Source organism: Rousettus aegyptiacus, unplaced genomic scaffold, assembly GCF_014176215.1.
Source record: "Rousettus aegyptiacus isolate mRouAeg1 unplaced genomic scaffold, mRouAeg1.p scaffold_m13_p_4, whole genome shotgun sequence".
Taxonomy (NCBI): Eukaryota; Metazoa; Chordata; class Mammalia; order Chiroptera; family Pteropodidae; genus Rousettus; species Rousettus aegyptiacus.
In genome coordinates this window covers 89,040,275-89,061,192 of record NW_023416307.1, presented here as the reverse complement: position 1 = coordinate 89,061,192, position 20,918 = coordinate 89,040,275, and the positions used below count along the sequence as shown (strand labels likewise).

The 20,918-nt window shown below is 43.7% G+C and overlaps 1 protein-coding gene and 1 long non-coding RNA gene across 3 annotated transcripts in view; one reads left to right on the top strand and one right to left on the bottom strand.

Moving 5' to 3' along the window:
- The window catches only part of LOC107516598, a 36,775-nt gene extending 26,026 nt beyond the window's left edge, over positions 1 to 10,749 (top strand). Inside the window, exons 3-4 of one of the 2 annotated variants that reach the window (XR_004950447.1) lie at positions 5,206 to 6,012; positions 10,220 to 10,749. This is a non-coding gene — a long non-coding RNA (uncharacterized LOC107516598). Of the gene's footprint in view, positions 1 to 5,205 lie in introns of both variants that reach the window. The other variant, XR_001598333.2, reaches the window with a different exon arrangement.
- On the bottom strand, positions 2,664 to 20,553 carry SIAH2 (siah E3 ubiquitin protein ligase 2). The gene is made up of 2 exons (XM_016156470.2): positions 19,619 to 20,553; positions 2,664 to 4,205 (listed from the first exon to the last, which is right to left on the bottom strand). The coding sequence occupies exons 1-2, from the start codon at positions 20,048 to 20,050 to the stop codon at positions 3,648 to 3,650; spliced, it is 990 nt and encodes a 329-aa protein (XP_016011956.1). The 5' UTR covers positions 20,051 to 20,553; the 3' UTR covers positions 2,664 to 3,647.
- Positions 20,554 to 20,918: the final 365 nt, after the last annotated feature.

Below are 20,918 nucleotides of genomic sequence, written 5' to 3'. Positions count from 1 at the left end.
TTAATTACCATAAAATTCTGGCTTGTAGTTTTAATAGTTTTATACTTTCCCCGCTTTTACTCATTATAGAAGACGCCACGGCCGTGGCACAAATTCTTATTAGTTTTGTGGTTTGGGGTCAGTGGCTTTCCTTCTGCAGGTCTTATTCATTCGTTCTTCACTCTGTAAAATGGTGGTGTGGTAGCATGTGTTGGTCTCAGCAGGGTCTAACATTTTTCCTGGCTCTGTCATCTAGGGATTCTAAGATAAATGAAAAGTTTTCACAAATACAAACTTTTAAGCTTCAAATTAGTAGCAGAAGCAGAAAGTTTAACAACAGAGAAAGCTAGATTTCCTATGCTTTAAGAACTTGTGATTCTCTTGCTTCCAGGCCAGCACAGGTCAGGGAAATGGTGAACGTACTTCAAGCACAAGCAGCGTGAGTCAGGAAGGGCCAAGGCTGCAGGCCTCTCTAACCAGAGCTCCAAAGCAAAACTGTTCTGTATGCCCAGGCACCATCCTTAGCTCTAACCCACGGGAATCTGAGAGACAGCTGGAGTTTGATGCTGACTGACATGTGCTGGGTCACAGCTATCTCAGAGCCACCTCACTCAAAACCTGGCTGGAAGGATTTATATATCTTAACTTTAAATTTAAATAGCTCGATTGTCTCACAGATGTTAGTACTACAGTAAAACCATTTAGAAAATAAAGCTTCAAATATTGTAGGTTAGAAAACTTGGGACCAGAAAAGTCACCTGATCAACCTAAGGTCACTCTGTTGGTTACTCTGTGCCAAGAATGTGAAGCTGGGTACCAGAATTTCCTTGGGATGGCGTTGTGAGGGAGTGGCACGAAGCTGCTGCTGAGACAGAGGAACCCAGCCGTGAGTTTGAATCTATTGGTAGGGTTTCATGCTCCACGTGGTGGCGTTCCAAGGCAGTTGATGCCTCGGTGACCTCTCTGCATTCCCATAATTTGCACTGGACTGTTCACTGTGAGGATGCCACCCTCTTAATCCTTTAAATCATAAGGATGCAGGGGAACCAAGACTAGTTCTTCACAGAAAGGTTGGGAACCCCTGATCTCAAGATTGTTTTTTTTTTTTTTAATTTAAATATAGAACAATGTAAATACTAATATTATACCCAGGTTCCTGCCACCCAGAATGAGCGGCTATGAACATTTTCTTCCAAGGATTTTGAGAATGTTTTTTTCCCTTAGAATGGCTCAGACATTATAAGGCACAGGCTGAATCTGCTGCCTTGCTTGATCAGCCAGATTTATATCAAATTAGAATGTGGAACTAAGAGAAAAAATTTTTTTAAAAATAGGATACATGAGTGGACCATGTGATGAGTTTGATAACTGTCTATCACTGTTTAAACCTACATTTGTAATTGGAACTATATAAAGAGACATTTTTACATAATATATTTTTTTGCTGTTTTCACATCCTCTTAAAACAGGTAATTAATGATTTGGGGTTGTTTGTTTTATGGCAGAAAATGCTCAGTTTCAAAAAAGAGTTAAGTTTACAGATTTCCAGTGACAGGGACTAAAGGGAGCTAAATAACTTTAGAAAGTAAAAGTTCAGAGTTTTGTTGTCTAAAACTTTAAGTTCTAGAAACATGTTTGAACTGGGAGTCAGGAAGTCAGTTCTAGAATCAGGGCTGCCATCAATGCACTGTATGGCTGCTGGCCCATGACTTCACCTCTTTGGGCTGAAAAATCTTAACATTTCATGCTTTTGGAATAACTCGATTCCACTCTCTCCATCTTCATGGTCTTTTGATTATAGCTTTACCCTTTCGTACCTTGATGACCAGTCCGGTCCTGATTTTCTCCATCACATGTAACAAGAACAGTTAGCTATGAACATGAAGCGATGGTGACAGCTCGGCTAGTTTATGCGCAAAACACACTGCCTGGGTGCCGTGCCTGCACCAGACAGCCCCACTCAGACAAGCTCTGTTCAAAGTCCACCTGCTCCTGGATCCTGGTTTCACCTCCATGGATACTGGCTTGAAATGTGACTGACTTGGTGACAAGAGCTGTCACCTTCATTCATTTACCAAACATGTTCTAAGCACCCACTTTTGTTCAGGGCGCTGTCACCTTTATTTGAAGAATATCCTGGAGGATAAATTACTTTAGCAATTTCTTAACTGCCAGAACTCTGTCCTGGCTAAGAAATTAATGCTGCATCTCACCTAAAAAATGAAAACAACTCTGACATCATCATTCCCATTGGGCTGCTAAGGTGAGCCATCTTCAATTCTCACTGAACATTCAAGGCTAGTGTTCTGACTCCTGACAGTTTATGGTTGGAACTGAGGGAGTGGGTCACCCTGGCTCAAACCCAGTGCCCTGGACATCAGGTGGAGCCGTGCGTCTTCCTTCTGATTCTGTAAAGCACGAGAAATACTCTTCTTCCATAAGTGCTGATGCTGTCAGAAAGAATAGCTCCAAGGAGGAGCACTGTAATACCAACGACAGTCCACGGTTCAGAGAAATGAGTTTAGACCCTAGTGCCACCACTTACCAATGCTACGACCTTGGACAAACGACTGTGTCCTCTTGTGGAAATAGGGAGAGCCCCCAGCCCAAGGTAGTGGTGAAGCTTCACCTACACACAGGAGGCACCTAATAAATATTTCAACTCAGAAAACAAAGCACAATACTCATTTTTGGAAAATATTTATTAAAAAACTAAAGTGAATGTGGCAAAAAACAAAACAAAAACCATACCTTTAAACAGCAAGCATATGACACTGGTAATAAAGATTTCCCAGCTCTACTGATCTGATCTAGTCTATCCCACCATCTACAGTCAAGGAGGTCCTCCAAGGAGGTCTTCCACATGTAAACAGGTCATCTGTATTAGTGATGAGCAAAAACTAATTACGTGAGAGCTATCAATGGCCATACAACTCCCTTTCCTAGGCAATCCACCCCAAACACAAGAGGGGGACCAAGTCTTAGGAGTGTGTTCTGGGGATCTGTAGTTCTGGTTTAAATTTGGGGGTGGAGGACTGTTGGGGGATGAAATAGTAGAAAGACAAACAGTATCAGTATTGGGCAATCTTAAAGCACCTTTAAAATCTGGACTTTACCCACAATTTGACCCAGTAATTCTCAAACTTTACTGTTGAAAAAAATCATCTGATGAGATTGGTAAATTCATAGAATCCAAATCTGTATGCCTAAAATGATTACTCCAGGTAACTCTGCATATTGGTTAGCCTTCCAGTTTGAGAAACAGTTTACAATGCATTAAAACAATTCCTACCCCCTAAACACAAGATAAAGGTAAAGTTAATCTGCTTTTGTCAACTTCGACCAACATAGGGAGGCGGGCAGGAAAGAGCCTCCAGTTTCTAACAAACTGGTCTACAGGAGCCCTGAGCAACCTGTCGCGTGCTGTTTAGGGAGTAAAATTTAACAATTGAGTTGATTTTAGGTCACAGAACAGCCTCCGAATGACCAACAAGCTAATCCCATTCATTCCAGTTTAGTGAACTCTGTTGGGCCAATGCCAGATGGGAAGCTGCTGTTCAAACAGACCACGGGGTGGCTGGGACTTTGACTTGTGAAGACATAGTGAATAAAACATCAATAAAAACTTTATTAACCACAGAGCGCGGTGCCCAAATAATTTTGGTGCATCATGGACAACATGTCGAAATAGTCACATTGATCCCAAGGTTCCCGTTATCTGCAAAAAGATGTGCTATGGCTGTGTCAAAAACCAGGCAGTCGCTGTTCATGATGGCTGCGGCCACACCGTCGTGGATGGACCGGGGCGTGGCCTCCCAGGTCAGTCTCCGCCGGTTCCCGTTCAATTCCAGCCTGTAGGCAAAGTTCTCGGCCTGCTTGCGGGTGCCAATGAGCAGAACGATGGCAAAGAACTGCTGGTGGCCTTCGTACTTCTCTTGTTTCTCTAGCACCAGCATGAAGTGATGGCCAAAACATGACTGCATCATCACCCAGTCGACAGCCCCTGGCAGGTTAATGTCTGTAGCTAGAAACACGATGTCTTCTCCTTGAAGGGTGGTGATGCTCTTGTGGGCATGCATGAGATGGGACATCACGGCTTCCAGGGACCCCTGCCACTTGCAGGAAGCACCAGGACAAGGGCAGGAGTAGGGGCGGTATTCACAGATGTCTTCATGTTCTGGCTTCTCCGTGTGGTGCAGGGTCAGAGAACAGCCCGTGGTGGCATACTGCAAGGACGAAAGAAACACGCTGAGCTATCGGGCCTTCTGAAAACTTCTACTGGTGCAAATCTCTCAGACTATTCACCCCTTCAGGTGTTGGGGGGCTTAAACTATATTCTTACTCCAACTGTTTTGGCTTGCGATGAATTAAATATTTATGACTAAAAGTCTCAGTTCCCATTCACCATCAGTACTGCCATGCATAAAAAAAACAAGGCATATCCTGTACCAGGAATGTGCTACATTCCATACTCCCCATTCCAACATTAAAAACCTGAGAACCAAAGCGATCCTGTTACAAACATCTCAAAGAAAATTGCTGAGCCAGTCCTGTGAAACTTGGCATTCCCTCTTATGTTCTGTGAAACTTTTAAGAATTTAAAATTGCTTAGGAGCAGGGTTGGACAAGGAATATGTTTTCTCCAGACTAGTTTTCGCACAATTTTGAAAATAATATAGTTCCTTTTTTCTGTCCCCTCCACGTCTTCCGGGCTCAGACTGGTGACTGGCAGGCAGGCTGTGGGACAGGCTGCCTTTGGCAACCTGCTCTTGTCTGCTGGAGTAGCCAGCCCGGGGCAGAGGAGGGCTGGACTGCAGTCCCCTCACATGATAGGAATACTCCCTCACTTTCTTCACCTTTTAAATCTTTCCCCAAGGGGCTCTGAACATATTTCCTGGGTGAAAAGAAATAACATCCAAGAGCTACTTAACTAACTTGGGAGACGGGTGGTTGGTTTGGTTCTAACCAGTGGAGGTCAAAATGAGAAGGGCCTCACCCTCCTCTCAAAGCCCACGGGACCATCCCCAGACCACTCCTCAAGTCCAACTCATATTTCTTCATGACCAGGTATGGCAGGTCCTCATGACAGGCCCAGGAGGAAGGGGAACTAGAATGGGCCCTGGAGTGGATGTTTGTCATAGGCAAGTTTTCTGATGTGGTCAGCCTGCCCCTAAAACACCACCTTAATAAGGTAGTAACAAAACCTTTTTTCTCCCTTGCACCCAGGTTGACATTCCTGATAGATAAATCATACCTATCATGAGAAAAGACCACACCAAAAGGAATTAGATGTCTGCTCCCAACTTTCACAAGAATGACAGCGTTCGTTCCTAGCTAGAAGATGGAGAGTCAGCCCACAAGAAGACACGTGCCCAGAATACGACGCTCCTCTCTTGAAAAGGATAAGGAAACCTGAATCATCTTCTCAAGTGAAGTGAGAAGTTGGCCTCATCCCCCTTAAGCACAAAGTGGCAAGTAAACTGTCTAGCCTACCCCACCTGGACTCCCCCACCCTGCTGTGAGACAGGAAGATACCAAACGAGGGCAGGGCTAAGCCATTTTTCTAAGATGCTGGATCTGATTGCTAAAACAAAACAAAACAAAACAAAAAACAAAACCCCAAGTTGTTTTTGCTTCTCCCTACTCTGACTTAGGGAATAAACCCCTTATAAACTTTAAGTAGGTCAAATTCTAATTTTTACAGCTGAATTCATCATTAGCAACAAGCAAGCACTGAACACCTCCATACAAGACCCCAAGCTAAAGTCACTGAGGATACAGAAGCAAAGACAGTCTCCACTCCCCTAATACACAAGAGGAGAAATGCAACTCATTCTTTCCCCTTTCCTAAAGTGGATTATAATCTTCAACAGAGATTGGCAGAAATATTTCACTGTTATTTACTTTGCCCATAGGAATTGCTTGTTCATTTCTTTTCAAGCCATGAACTAATTCTAAAAGCATGGGTGCAAAAAATTTAATCAGAAGAAGAAACAAATTTATTTACCTATGTATTAATACTTTGTGTTCCTAGTAAGTATAAGACCCTAACAAACAAATTCCTACTAACTGTGTTTTAAATATAGGGTGCAGCTAGGAATAAAGAGCCTTCTTATGTTCTTCTGTGTGTGATGGGTGAGGCATTTCTGCCCAGAGTTTAAAACTCACATACACACAATAAAAATAGCAAGAATTAACCCAGAGCCTGGCTGAAACAAGCCCTCAATATCTGGATCTGAAGACATTTCAGAATGGGCTGTGTACCACAGCTGCCAGGAATAATTCCAGGAATGAGATGAACTTTGGCAAAAAGAGTATAGAAAAGTACCACCTGGACCTCTTCCCCAAACCAAAGCCCCAAAGCACTCCACATTCACCAGCACAAATGTACAACAAACATTTACATCTAAGCAATCATTTTAGAACTTTTTCTCGTATAACTAAAGTAAGACTATTTATATTCTGAATTATTTGATTTGCCTTACAAGCCTCACACTCTTCCTTCATTCCAAATAGAGAGAACAGGGAACCTTCCCAAATTATGCAAATAGAAAAGGCATTACTTAGCATTTGTGTGGACAACGACATTTTGAAAAAGATCTTACTACAGTTTCCTTTAACTTAAATAAATATTTTTAAAGTGTTAGGTGCTTACTCTGCTTTTCCTAAACAAGCTGAACTTTAATGCCAGTCTAGTCCTTCTCTTTTCCATCATGGGTGAGGGCGAGTTTTCACGACCACTGGTGCCATTTTTATGATGACTGCATGAGAGACAATCTCTAAAAAGAAAAGATCTAAACTTTAAACATGTGTGCACTCACATGCACACACTCACATGCACTCTGCTGCCACACTTTACCCTTGTAACAGCCTCAGTATTGTTCTAGAATGATATTCCAGAGTACCACAGGTGTTCTTGGTATCCACATTTGGGGGCTCTCAGCCTGGGATCACAGGGTCTGTGTATTCCACAAGACTGTATGGAAAACTGTCTAGGTGCCTCCGAGCAGCAAACCCAAATCACACTGGCCCCAGGGCTTGTGTTTACCTGACAAGCTCTCAGGGTTTCTCAGGCTGTGAGCCTCTATCCTAGAGCACACAGAGGGAATAGCACAGATTCCCCCGCTTGTGACGTTTCCTGTTGAGAGGGGCCCTACCCTGTAACAACAAACAACTCAAACACATCGGAAATACAGATTAACCTGTGCAAAGGAAGACCAGGCAGGCAATTCTAAAAGTGGGGATAGGGTCAGGAGGCAGGGATAGGAAAGCTTCGTTGTAGAGGAAGTGGACTGTGGTTGGAGTAGTTCCATCTGGTTCTAGCACAGGGTGAGCGCAGGAAACAGTGGGGAGAAAACCTAAATGAGAAGGCAGGTCTAGATTCCGTCAGGGACTTTATGACTGTTTAGTTTATTTTCAGGGTTTTTCTACAATAGCACTATTGACATTTTAGACCAATAATTCTTTGTAGAGAGTCTGGTACATTGTAGGATATTTAGTAGTATCCAGGGCCTCCACCCACAAGATGCCAGTAGCAACTGCCATCCTACTCCTCAGTTATGAAAACCAGAAATATCACCAGGAATGGCCAAATGTCTCCTGGGGGACAAAATTATCCCAGTTGAGAGCCACTGATTTCAATGAATGACAAACCCTGGCTGGGCAGCCACAATCAGCTGTGAGGAGGGCCCCGCACAGGGAAGCAGGTCAGGCCGGTCACTGCCCTGCCCCACAGGCTCCACCCAGAGCAGCTCAGGAATGCCAACCCCACACGCAGGTAGGTCTTGGTCCTTTGCAAAGCATCTCGGAGGTGGGCTAGGAAGCTGGTTCTACCCGTGTTACAGACTGACTCATCAAGACTCTGTAGTCATCCATGGCCACAACGGGAGCAGAGAATTGTACCCCCAGCTCTCCCTCTCTAGTGTTCTTTCACTGAACAGACAGCTTAGGAGTTCCGAAAAAAAAAAAAAAAAATCAATATTTTGAGAAAAAGAAAAATAACTTACATTTGCCTTGATCCCCAGACCCCAACCCACCACACACACAAACCAGAGTCTACAGATACACTGCTTTTGGAAGCAGCTTCTAAAATTAACTTCTTCTTTGGTTTGCAAAGAAGAAAAACAGCCCCAAAAGTACCTCTCCCTAAGGAATGGGATAGCACACCTCACAAATAAGTTATCAGTAATTAGGCCCTCCCAGCCTTCTCTGGCATCTCCTAAGAAAGTCCTGAGGTTTCACTTTTCACATGTGGACTACGACTTGCCTCACCAAACCTCACCAAATGTAAGGGTCCAAGGACGCCTGGTTTTCTTCAGATGCCTGTTTCTTAGATGCTCACTCTGGCTCCTAAGCAGTACCTGGGCTGCTGGGCTGGTTTGCAGAGGGAGGCTCACGGGCCCTGGGCTGCGTCCCAGCTGTAAGGGAGATTTCTCCACAGGGAAATAGCTGTTCACTGCCCTCGGGGGTGGGGTGAGATGGGAATTTTTTTAAGGGTTTGAGGTGGAGAGCGGGCTGGGAAACGACCACACACAGAAGCCCAAAGCTAAAGCAGAATTCAGGGAGGGGGAAGATGGCCCAGCAGAATGAGAAACAAAGAAATGTTAAAATAATATTCTTGACTTCTCTTTAGAAACTTTTTGTGGTGTAATGGTTTGAAAGTCTTGTGCAAATATGTTCTGCCATGAAAGGCAATATGTGGTCTAGTGCCTCATTTTTAAGTTTTTGTAGAAAGTAGTAAGTAGTGCTGATTCTTTTTTCCTGGGCATGGGGTTTGAAGGTTGTATTTAAGCTGGAATTTAGGCAGGGATTTTCTCTTTTGGCACAGAAACCCCTTTACATACAAATGTGAGGAGATACGTCAGAAACATAGTCAAACACTAGACACCTGTTATTTACCTAATAAACACAGTCACATTATAATTGTTTATGGAATGAGTACATAAACAGAATAATCTGTCTCAGACAGGCTGCTAGTGAAGGCCATGGATCCTGTGACTGGTTTAGAACAAGTCATTTAACCTATTTAATTAAATGTGAGTCCATGTAATTCAAGAATGAGTTGCTGAACTCCACCAATCAACAGCCTATTCCAGCATAAGTGCCATGAGCTCCAGCAGAGGCGCCATGAGCTCCGGCAGAGGCATGTCTCTCTTGGGGACTGAGAGGTAACCTCCCTGGTCCGCCTGTTTACCTCCTAGGAAACAGTGAAATGTATTAGCAAAATATCTACCAGTGACTCAAATGAGAATATCTTAAGAACAAAAAAGCATAGTCGATATTTGGTTGCTGACGCTCATAAACTTTTGAATTAAATCCAAGAAATGGCCTTGTTTTGAAGTAAGCAAGAGGGAAACTGTGCTTGTTTTCAATCTAAATAAGCTGTGATGATCACAAAATATACACTGAGGGCTATATGTAATCATGGCCCTGGACTAGGAAACTAAAATTGCTACAAAGGGTATTACTGGAGCAACAACTGCAATTTGAATATGATCTGTAGATTAGATAGTAGTATCTACTACAAGGCTATTTCCTGGTTTTTGCTAACTGTACCTTACTTAGAGAAGAACATGTCCTTGTTATTAAGAGAAATGCACTGAGGTATTTAGGGGCAAAGGAGTAGGATGCCTGCAATTTAAATAGTTTTAAAAAAATGAACACAGCGAGTACAAATGGAAAAGCAAATAGGGCAAAAAGGAAAACACTGGTGAATCTGAATAAAGGATATGGAAAATTTTTGTACTATTATTATAACTGATATATAAGTTTGAAATCATAGAAGAATAAAAACATATTAAAGAATCCAGGGACGAAATTAGCATATTTATATCCTTTGTGGGATAGAGATTCCTTTTGCAGAGTTGGTTGAATGGAACTAAGTTTTATCATAATAGTATTTTTTTGAAGAAAAAATATCTTTAAGTACATATCTGTGTGTAAATGCAACTACGTTTTTCTTTTACTAAAGGCTCTTTGGGACTCATTTTAGTGGGCCAATAAAATTTCACAATGAAGACATCGAGTGTTATAATAACCAGTACTTCTTTAACCCCCATAGAAGACAAAGCCCTTTCCCGCTCTGTCCCTTCTGGATGTTTGCCGGCACCCGGCAAGTCTGTGGCCCTGGAGTGCAGCTTCCAGCCACCACCCCCGGTGTCCCAAGGTTTTTGATTCTTGAGCACATCTAACAAAGGACTCCAGGAAGGAAACTTACCTATGCCTCCTTTTTCTTATACAGGTAAACACCTTTTAGCACTGGGGAGGTGAATGCTGGAATTCAATCAGAGCCATCCAAGTTCCACTGAAGAATTCATTCCTGGCAGTATAACTTACTATGTATGATGAGCTGATAACTAGAGAACTACTGGTTGAAGTCTCTACCTTCTCAACATTCATTAGACTTGTTCAAATGAGAGCTGAAGCTAAACCTTGCGTACACCCAAATTATAGTAAAATTTACAACTTAACCAACATTTAAACTTAAATTTTACCACTGTTTTTTAAAGGATGTCTAGCAATTCAAGCTAGCTCCCCTGTGACTAAAAATGTTTATCTACCCCTAGAATATCACTGAGTGACCACAGGTTGTTTTCCAGTTAATTTCTGGGCCTATTAATTTTGTTCATTGATTGACTGACTGATTTGTTGCCTGCTTCCCTCCCACCCACTCTTTGTTGGTAAATGAATATTTGGTTTATTCGCAGAAGATGGTTCTTCTCTTCATGGTAATTTTACTGTGGACATTAGAATTAAAAAACAAATTCAGTAGGTCTTGAATTTATTTTAGATCATGTAAGGAAAAATGTTTAGATTTCTATCGATAAGGGTCTGTTCTGTAATTTCTGATAAAGGTATTGCACATGTTTTATTTACATAAACTACTCAAGGTGAAGGTGTTTATAGCTTTTCTAAAATCTAACACAGATTGGGAAATAAAGGCGCTGTTGTCATCTTGACAGCCATATGCCTCTCTTGCTCAAAATGTGTTTACAACGGCTGGTAGAGCAGCTATGATGTCCTGTATGACCTTGAATTGAGCCTACCATGTCACCTCTCAGTGGGTCTACAAAACTGTCTATGGCTCACCCCTTGACTATCATTAACAGTGGAGGAGTTCAGACTTAGGCAACAGGAGAAAGGGAAATCTCTTCTTGTGAATTAATTATAATACTCAATCTGCATCTATCTAGTATCCTTCCCGTAAAAGTCTTAACAATTTTTCCCTTAACTTGAATAGTAAATTCCTCACCTTTGCTATGAGTTAGTACAAAGGGACAATTATCAACCAACAGCACAGTAACGGTTTCACGGGTGATAACAGAAGGCAGTATCACTCAGTACCAGAACTGTGAAACAGTGATGAGACAAAGAAAATACTGACATTTAACTTCACAAACTTTTTCTGGAGAAGGTAATTCTAAATAAAATTTGGGGCTCAAAAAGCCTCCTTTTGCTTAAAAGAGAGGTGAGAAACCCCATGTTGCGGACAGCCTTCTTACCAAAGTATCTTGGTGGAAACTGTCGTAATATTATCACAGTAATTTGAGAATCCTGGCTTTGGAGGGATAGGGGTGCACATTTGGCCTCACAAAGACTCCCTGGGCTGGGAGCAGTTTATTTTTAATCTTAGAAACTTTAAACGAAAGTTGACTTTTGACCACGTGTGTGTCTCATCTGACCACAGCCAGAGTTAGGAGGCAACCAAACAATGTCTTGGAGAACTAGTTTTGTAAGGTCCCTTTAGAGTCCATGTTCAAAAAAATGAAAGCATCTTTAAGTAAGAGCTGGAGTTAAAGGGTCTGTGTCATACCATGAGTCCCTTGCCCACCCTTTTTCAATATGCCCTTACTCTTCTATGCCAGGCTCCCACCTGCGTAATCACGTTACCTGCCCTCAAAGCTCTTCGAATGGCGCTACATCCCCCAGCAGTCTATTTCTTGACTAGAGCAAACACATTCACCAGAAGACTTAAGTGGTAGGATTGCCAGATTTATCAAAAATATAAGATGCCCAAGCAATGTGTGTGATACTCATATCAAAAAATTATTTATCTGAAACTCAAAGTTAACTGGGCATCCTGTATTTTACCTGGCAACCCTTACAAGAGGGCCATTCTGGTGCCATTACCATCTCTCCAAAAGCCACCACGTGCGTCTGGAATAGGAAGGGGGAAGCACACTCCGCAGCAGGGTGGAGTGGGCAGCAGAAAAGGCAGAGTTTGCAGTGAGACACTGCATGTGTAATTACGAAGCCCAGACTAGAGTTTCTGCTCCTCAAACTTATCAACTTTATGACTTTGGGCAAATCTCTTAAGGCAGGGCGGGATGATACTGTGTCCCGTTTCCTTTATAAAGAAATTCAGAGGGTAATATGAGATAATATACCTAGTTTAGACAAGGTAAGCAATGTTTTATATAAGTGAACCAGCTTCCCCACATAACCCCATCAGGATTCCTTTCTTCCTTTGTGGGCAGACTGCCGCTCACCCTTCAGTATGCAGCGCCAACACAACCACTGCGGAGAGGTCTCCGGACTCCTCTGCTCCTACCACTTCAGAAGGGCTCTGCTGCTCTGTTGGCACATTTATCTCCCCTGTGAGATGAGGCGAGAGGGGAGGTCATAGCTGGCCAGGCAAACGGGCTATAGGAAGGGGAGGGCTTGGAGTTGCAGGGGGCTGCACGGCGAGGTTTGGTACGATGAAAAGTTAGTAGGTAATCAGGAGGAGCCAACTCTGGCCTGAGGGTATGTAAGAGAGGAAAGCAGGCAGCTGGCATTAAGAAAACCAGAAAGCTAATACCCAGTGTTGGTGATGCCAGAGAGAAATGGGCATTCCTCTGTAAACAGCTCCAAGTGAGAAAGTAATTTGGCTCTGCTACCAAAAGCTTTTGATTTCTGCTTATACCCTCTGGCCTTACCCTTCGACTTCTAGGAATTTATCATTAGGAACTACTTATTTTCTTATATACAAGGATTCAGTTACTAGTAGTACTTTTTTTAAAAAGAGTGACTTATATGACCACAAAAGGAGCCAGATTATAAAACTCTGATACTACAATGGAATTGCAATACTAGGTGGACATTAAACATGACCTGAAAGAATATTTACTAATGTGGTGAAGCAGTCACCATGAGTTAGATGTGAAAACAGGTTATGAAATAGTGTGTGGATTCCCTATCTTACCTGCTTTTTTTTTTTTTTAAATGAAAAATTCCACTGATGTAGAGGTAAGTTTGCAAGGGCAAATGGTGTAGTGGTTATTTCTAGACACAGAGGTTATAATTTTATATTACTTTCTATGTTCTACATTTAAAATAACTTTAAAAAATGTTTTATAATGTATAAAATAAAATACATTTAAAAATGTTGCTTAATTTAACCAGGCTTTCTCTTCTAAAAGTATTAAAGAAATGAAAAAAGTCTCGTCACTGAAAAAACAATGCCAAGGCCGTCTTACTCAGCACTATGAAAACCCTACATAATCAGGAGTAGAGAAGAGCAGCTCGAGGGAGAAATCTACGCGAGAAAATAAAAGCTTCCTTTTCCTTGTAAAAGGTTATGCCTGGGCCTGACCACATACACTGGCCATTTGCTGTCAGCTTCTAACTGTGCACTTTTATTTAGTGTTTACTCTGTGCTGGGGCTGTGCTAGGCACTTTGCATGAATTATTACTAAGTTTGATCTTCACAACAACCCAATCATTGCCCCATTTTACGAATAAGCCCCTGAGGCTTGTAGAGGTCACCAACCAGTCACAGTAGGATTCCAGATCAGGAGGCTCAGATAGGGCCTATCCTCAAACTACCAAAGTAAGAGGTAGCCTCAGGGGGAGAAGTGACCCAAAGACACTGTGTTTGTTGATTCAAAGTTTTAAAATAGGGCCCAGGCCCATGCCTTTAACATAGGTGTGTCTTCCACACACCCTCCACAGTGTCTGTGGCTGAAAACTACCTCACAGACATTACAGAGTCTTAAAAAAATCATTACGTAAAATCTTTACCCAACTAGAAATCAGAATGATAGTTTCCCAATTTTTAAGAAACTAATGAGAAAGATCTGTGGCAAAGTTGGTGAAATTCTGCTGTAGAATTTTCAGTATCTCTCATAAGCCTTAAAAAGTACACTCTAAGGTTTCATATAAAGATACATTTGATCAGGAAAAGTGTTTAACTTTCTTATTTTCCTTTTCAGTATGTCTAGAATGCAATCCCATTCCAACGCCCCACACATAATCAGGCCCTGCACTACCCGCCAGCAATGTACAATGGCCCTGACTGCTGGCATTTGCTTTAAGCAAATGTTTACCTATTTTGTGCCCCTTTCAAGGAGTGAGAACCTTATGGGTATAAATGAAAAACGCAATTGTTTACAAGTTTTGTCAGATGGGCATATCTGGCTCTTAAGCCATTTCACATTGAGGTTGTAGTAGTCATACGTATGTAGCACTTTATATAGGACTTCAAAAGCAGAACAGGAAAGTTTAATTCAGTCTCAGGCTGGGGACTTTGTAGGCAAGGCCTGCTGTACCTTCTGGTTCACTTTCAATTGGGTTGTGCCAAAGATCACCTCTACGTAACAATGATTTACTCCAGTTCTGGGCCATGGTGATTTGTAAAAAATCTTTGGCCAACTATGTGTGGAATCAGCATTAAACTTTAGTACTCCTACATAGCATTCTAGTGCCTCTGTTTTTAACTTTATACTTAAAAGTTGTATTTTCAATTTTGTTCTTCAAAATTTTGAGATTCACTGTATATGTATGTGGATTCCAGTGCTTATCAGTGCATGCTCTCATGAGCCAACCTGGTCAATCTCACCTAGTAGAAAAGACTGCAGGGACAATTTCCAAAGGAATTATTTTGTCTTAGGGGAATTTTTGAGGTTAAGAAGAGATCTTTGAAATTGTTTTGGCAAATAGGTTTATCCCTTTAGGTCTATAGATGATCAATCACTCAACACCTAGCAACCATACTAACATCAGTCATCCTCTATTTGATATGGTGATGCAAAAGCCCGCTATCACACTTCTAATCTGATTTCCCAACACCCATCAGCTAGGTATCCCCATTCCTTTTATTAGATGAACAAACAGGCACAGGGAAGTATATGACTAAGGTCTTACAAAGCCAGGATGAAATTCCAGTTCTGTCTCCTGGCTAGTGCTCTCTTATCTTTGACAGTTTACTAGGTTCTGAAATTTTAGGGCAAAAAAGATCCTTGGTATAATCACTTAGTCCAACTCCTCTTAAAAATGAAGACACTTAGTTGCAAAGAAATAAACTGGCTGGTACAAAGTCAAACATATAGTCATTAGGACAACAGTTCACGTTTCCCAATATTCCATTTAGGCAAAAATGGAATATTCTCTTGGCAAAACAAAGATGAAAAAAAAAAAAGCTATAAAATCACATACTTTGGGACTTAGAGAGAACCAAAGTTCATGTAGGTAAGAGTTAATGAAGAACTTCCAGGCTCAATGAATGCTTTCTAAAAGAGAACCAGATCAGAGTTTATACACTGGCAGTTGGAATTTGGTCTGCAGACATGGTTGGTTTGGCCTGCAAGTGCTGGCTTTAAATCTGAATTTGGGCAATGTTTTAAAAAAAAATTGAGATTTTAACTCTAAAAAAAAACCCTCCAGATTTCTGGCTTTTCTTGAAAAAATCCAAAGGTCTGGAATGGCTGCACATACATTCCTGCCCCTACCAATCACTCAGCGCTGAGTAAAATTTGCCCTCTCTGAAGGTGGCAAGTGTTCCCCAGCTCTCAAATGTCTCCACTGCTCCTTAAGGTCTCCCGAGCCTTGGGGCCAGGGGTCAGATGCCTCTCCCCTGTGCATTACCTATGCCTGTTGTTATTTAGAATTTGTTGCCACTGGACTGGGAGAATCCACACCAGGCCCTTTAAACTTTCAACCGGGTCACCTAACTTGACTTCTTTTTTAAGGAACAAAAGCAATATTGTCACAATTCTACTGCAGGGAAGATATGTCTGACTGAAACTTTCCAGTTCAATAATTATTTGAAGATATGCTACTAGAAACTTTTAGAGGAGACAAAGAAAAAATGGAAAGAAAATGTATCATAGTGTTAAGTGGGGTGGAAGGGTTTACCATTTCCCACAATTATGGACAGTAATACTGGCTGATATTAAAATGCTGAGTGGGAGCACAAATGTGTCAACCTTCGCTTCTCCTCCTACACCCACTCTCCACCAAGGTGGTGGGTATGAGAAACGGGGAACAGGATGTCAAAACTTCTCAGGCGTGAAACAAGCCATAGAATGGACTAAAAATACCACAAGTGGGAGAGAGCCATTCTGATAGATAACTCTTTTAAAAAGGAGACCTGAGCTAATATGCATGCAGTGCCCTCTATCAAAGGTTCTGGTAGTTCTCTAGCCTTCAATTAAGAGGCCCCACACCTATGTAAGGAGGCTATTTGGCAATACATTCATTTTGGGGCTAAGTGAAACATAAACAGTTCAGAGCTGCAATGAAATCCCCCCAAATATTAGCTTTGTAGGTTATTTTTCTCCTGGATATTTCTACCCCACACACCCTACAAAATTCCTGCTGATGAATTTTATAGTGAGCATGTGTGTTGTCTTGTTGCGATGTTCCCATCAGAGGCCCACTTGGTGACCTCATCCAACCAGATAGTTTTGTTACTAAGTTGTAATTTGGAGCCTTGGAGTGTAAGCTCAGATTCAAAATTCCTATGTAGTGAGTAGTACAAAGGATGTGTGCCTTTGAGATGCAGGTTCATGGCCTGGCCCATTTATTAGCTGAGTGATCTTTACAAGTCACTTAACAAACACTTAACCTCTATAGGCATGAGTTTCCTCATGTGAAAAAAAGAAAGGCAAACTAATAAAAGTTGATCCACACAAAGTAACTGGTGCACAGAAGGGACCCCAAAAGTATTCCATATAGCCTCTCTTTGTATCATGGAATGCTAGAAGCTATAGGTCCTTAGAAATGGAGCAGTCCAATCCTCTAATATACAGATGAGGAGAGAATCAAGGCCCCCAGAAGTGGTTGCTCAGGCAAATAATGGCAGCCCCAGACAACACTTTAGATTTGGGCTCTGGTACTATACTAAACATTGGTTTTCTCATATGAGCCAGCCCATGAGAGAGATTCTGAGAAGAGGTAGGACAATGACAAGACGGTCCCTATGACTTCCAGGAGCAAGTACAAGCCAACAGGCTAGGTATACAGACTATTTTGTTGAAGTTTGACATAGGTCTTACCACTCCCCACTGCTCTCATCTTCCATAACTTACATATCTTGGTTGCTTGCTGGGTCTCTATATACATTCAAGTTCGGTTTATTGAAACTAACTGGCCTGTCAAGTTTGGATTATTGGTCAACCAAAGTTGAGGCACGATAACTCCAGTTTTAGGATCTCACACACATGCAAACACATAAAAGTGACCCCACAATCACTTTCTAAGCTTGGTTACTGGTCTGTAGGGGAATGGTTGACCCTGTTTGATTTCGGTTTGCAAAGTGATGACTTTGCCCAAATGCATTCTTATAGAATAGGAACTTAGAAAATCACTGACATGTAGAGAAAGGCTGAGCACCCCTGATTCCCAAACTACTCTTCAAGAAAGACTTCACTAGCATGATACATAGTAGAAAGAACATACACTTCAATAGGAACCAGAATCCTACATCCCGAAAGTGAAACATCATACTTCATACAGCATGTTATAACTGTTTCTTTCCCTTTCACTTGGGAGCAAACAATTCTCTTATAAGATTGCTTTCTGGCAGTAAATTATTGAAAACTGACCGATATCAAATGCTCATTTGTGAACTGTAATTCACCTAAAGCCATTGCTTCTACTGGCCAATGAAAGTTTGGGAGAAAGTGAAGGGCTGAGAATATGGCTCCCCAGAAATCCTGTGGGGGCAACCCCAGTCCTCATTGTATATCTCACACATCAAATGTCCACTCTTATGTCCACTATCACCAAATCTTCTCTTGATCACTAGGCTACCATCTTCTTCATGATCCTAAGAAAACTGTAGAAATATTTTGTCTAAGTGTTATGAGAAATAACTATTGGACTGGGTAAATTAGTAGGCATTATATGAGTGGTTGAAAGCAGAGTATTTTATTATTAAGGCTGAAAGAAAACCCATAGTCCAAACACAATTTCAAACCCTTATTTGAATATGCTATTTTAAACTTCACCTGTAGCAGGGCAGAGACAAAATTAAATTACTCATTTTACTGACTTGAATCCCAAGATTCAATTCTCGGGTGGATTATTTTTAATTTAAAAATAAGCTCTTGCCCTATAAAAATAAGCAGCACCAAGGAGAAGTGCAAGACAGCTTAAATGGCTCAAGAGGCAGAGCATTTACTTTTACAAAAAACTCAAAAGTACTGATGACATTATTTCCATTTCTAAGCTTAGAAAATGAACTTTATAGTATAGCTCTAGGTTATAATGAAGTAATATGGACAGGTATGTCTCCGAAAAGTGCTCCTTAAGACTAAGCAACAGATGTAGGTAAACAGATGTTATAATGTGACCACATAATGCAATAGTATGCAGCCATTTAAATTTAGTACAATGAGGGAGAACCAAGTTTCAGCCGTAGAAAAATACATGTGATAATCAATTTAAAACAGAAGGTGCAGAAGCCATTTTTGGAGAAAAACTTATGCCTTACATGTGCGTATATATCAACCTTCCTGACACACACTGATATCTACAATTCTATATTCAGCTACAGAGGTATAGTTATATGTAGTTAGAAAAAATCTACAAAGATAGACGCTAAACTATGGTGAGAAAGGAGGTGTGAGATCCTGCTCTTTCACTTGATTTATCTTAGCGGTTTGCATTTGTTTGTAAGAGTACTGATAACTTTTAAAACTAAATTTTAAAAATTAAGTGATGGGCTTTACAGAACTGTAACAACAGCGCCTGCGTATCTTACATGTTAAATTCCTAATTAACTTTTGTTTTCACCCCACTTGGTAAAAAATAACACAACTCTCCAGTCCTTGGAAGGTTAGGGGAGGGAAAGGTGTGGCTTGCAGGGTTTTCTTTTTTGCTGGAGGCAAGAAAACAAACTGTAGGCATCCTCTGCCCCCCACCGCTTTTTTTTTTTTTTTTTTTTTTTTTTTTTGGCTACACTCCGGAGGGCTCCCACGTGTCAGGGGCGCACATACCGCAGGTGCAGGGTGCAGGAGGATTCTGGTACCAATCCTGCTAAGCAGAGTGCTGGTAAAGGGTGCGTTTAGCTCGCCCATTTCCTCCCTCCTTAATTCCCCATACACAGTCAGCTTCCTGGTCCAAGTTTTACTTGTGCAGCCCTGCCCAGCCACCCAAGTACACATTTGTAGAGCACGCAAGCACTGGATGGGGGAGAGCTGTGATGTGTTCTAACAACCATCGCGTGCTAATTAGTTTGGGGTCAGTGCTGGGGCAACTGTCAGAGCAGAGCTACTCCCAAAGTGGACAGGTAGGGCATGGGGAAGGGTGGACAAAATGTAAACATTTTCTTCTTAATGAGAGATGCCGCCTGACTCAGCGCCGGCGAGTGGGTTGGAGGACACAGGAGTTCTGGGAGGTCGCCAGGCATCGGTGCACAGGTGGCACCTGGGCTTACCTTACAGGGAAACAGGACTGCAGAGGCCACCTTCTCCATAGCAAGGTTCCTGATGCTGGGCGTCAGGGCGCCCCTGCACGTCGGGCAGCAGCTCAACTTCTGGCGGCATTGGTTACACACCAGGTGCCCGGCCTGGCACTGCAGGATGGGGGGCAAGACATAGTCAAAGCAGACCGGGCACTCGAAGAGCGAGGTCAGCTCGTGGTGCTGCGGGGACACCGGGCCAGCCCCGCCGCCGCCGCCGCCGCCCCCGCCGCCGGGGCCCGAGATCACCGCTGCCGCGGCGGGCACCGCGGACGAGCCGGGGCCCGCAGACGAGATGGTGGCGGCGGCCGAGGGCGCAGCTGGGGACGGAGCGTGCTGGGGCTGCGGCGGCGGCTGCTTGCTGCACGGTTTGTTAGCGCTGGGGCCGGTGGAAGACGGGCGGCTCATCGCGCTCCGAACCAACCATGGAACTGCGGGCGCCTGCCTGCCGCGGGGCCGCCGGGGTCAAGGCGGTGCGCGCCCCGCGGGCGGCGGGCTCCTGGGCAACGCCACCGCGCCCAGCCGGAGACCGAGCAGCGGAGACCGCAGGAGCCGGGCAGGCGGAGGAACAGACCGCGCCGAGGGTCCCCTCGGCCCCCGCGTGCCGAACACTCCTCTGCGCCCCGGGCCCCTCCTCCCCGCGGCGCCGCGGGCCCCGAACCCGAGCGGGGCGCAGAGCTCGGCACAGCAGCTTTTGGAGCGGCAGCTGACGCAAGCCCCGGGGGCGCGCGCGGACGTGACGCCTGCACACGTGTGCAGCCGCCCAGGCGCGCGGGGACTGGCAGAGCCACCCTGCGACGGGGCGCGGGCCCCGCCCGGCTCCAGTTGGCAGTGCAGGGGGCCCCCTAGCGCGGGCGCTTCCTGCACGGACTGCGGGCCCGGCCTGCGCCGAAGAGCACGCCCGTGTCGCCGCAGCGGCGCACGGGCCGCTGTTCCGGGTCGCGGAGGCCGCCCCTCGGGAAGGCGTCGCCCGAGTCGTCTGGCCACACCCCGTAGAGCCCCGCTGACGCGTGCCGGAGGCTCACACCCAAGGGACCACTTCAGGCGGGTCGGGGGCCAGAATGGTGGGCGGGGCGAGACGCGGGCGCCCCTGGACTAGTGGGAAGAAACCGCGTGGTTCCTCTTCCCCTGGCTGAGTCACCAGCGCGCGTGGAGGCGGGTGTCGCGGCCCGCCGGGCTCTTAGTCTGGAACGGAGGGTCAGGACGCGGAACTTGGAGAAGGAGCAGGGTGCGGGGCTCGGGTAGGGTCTGAAGCGGGCACGGGACCTGCTGCTGG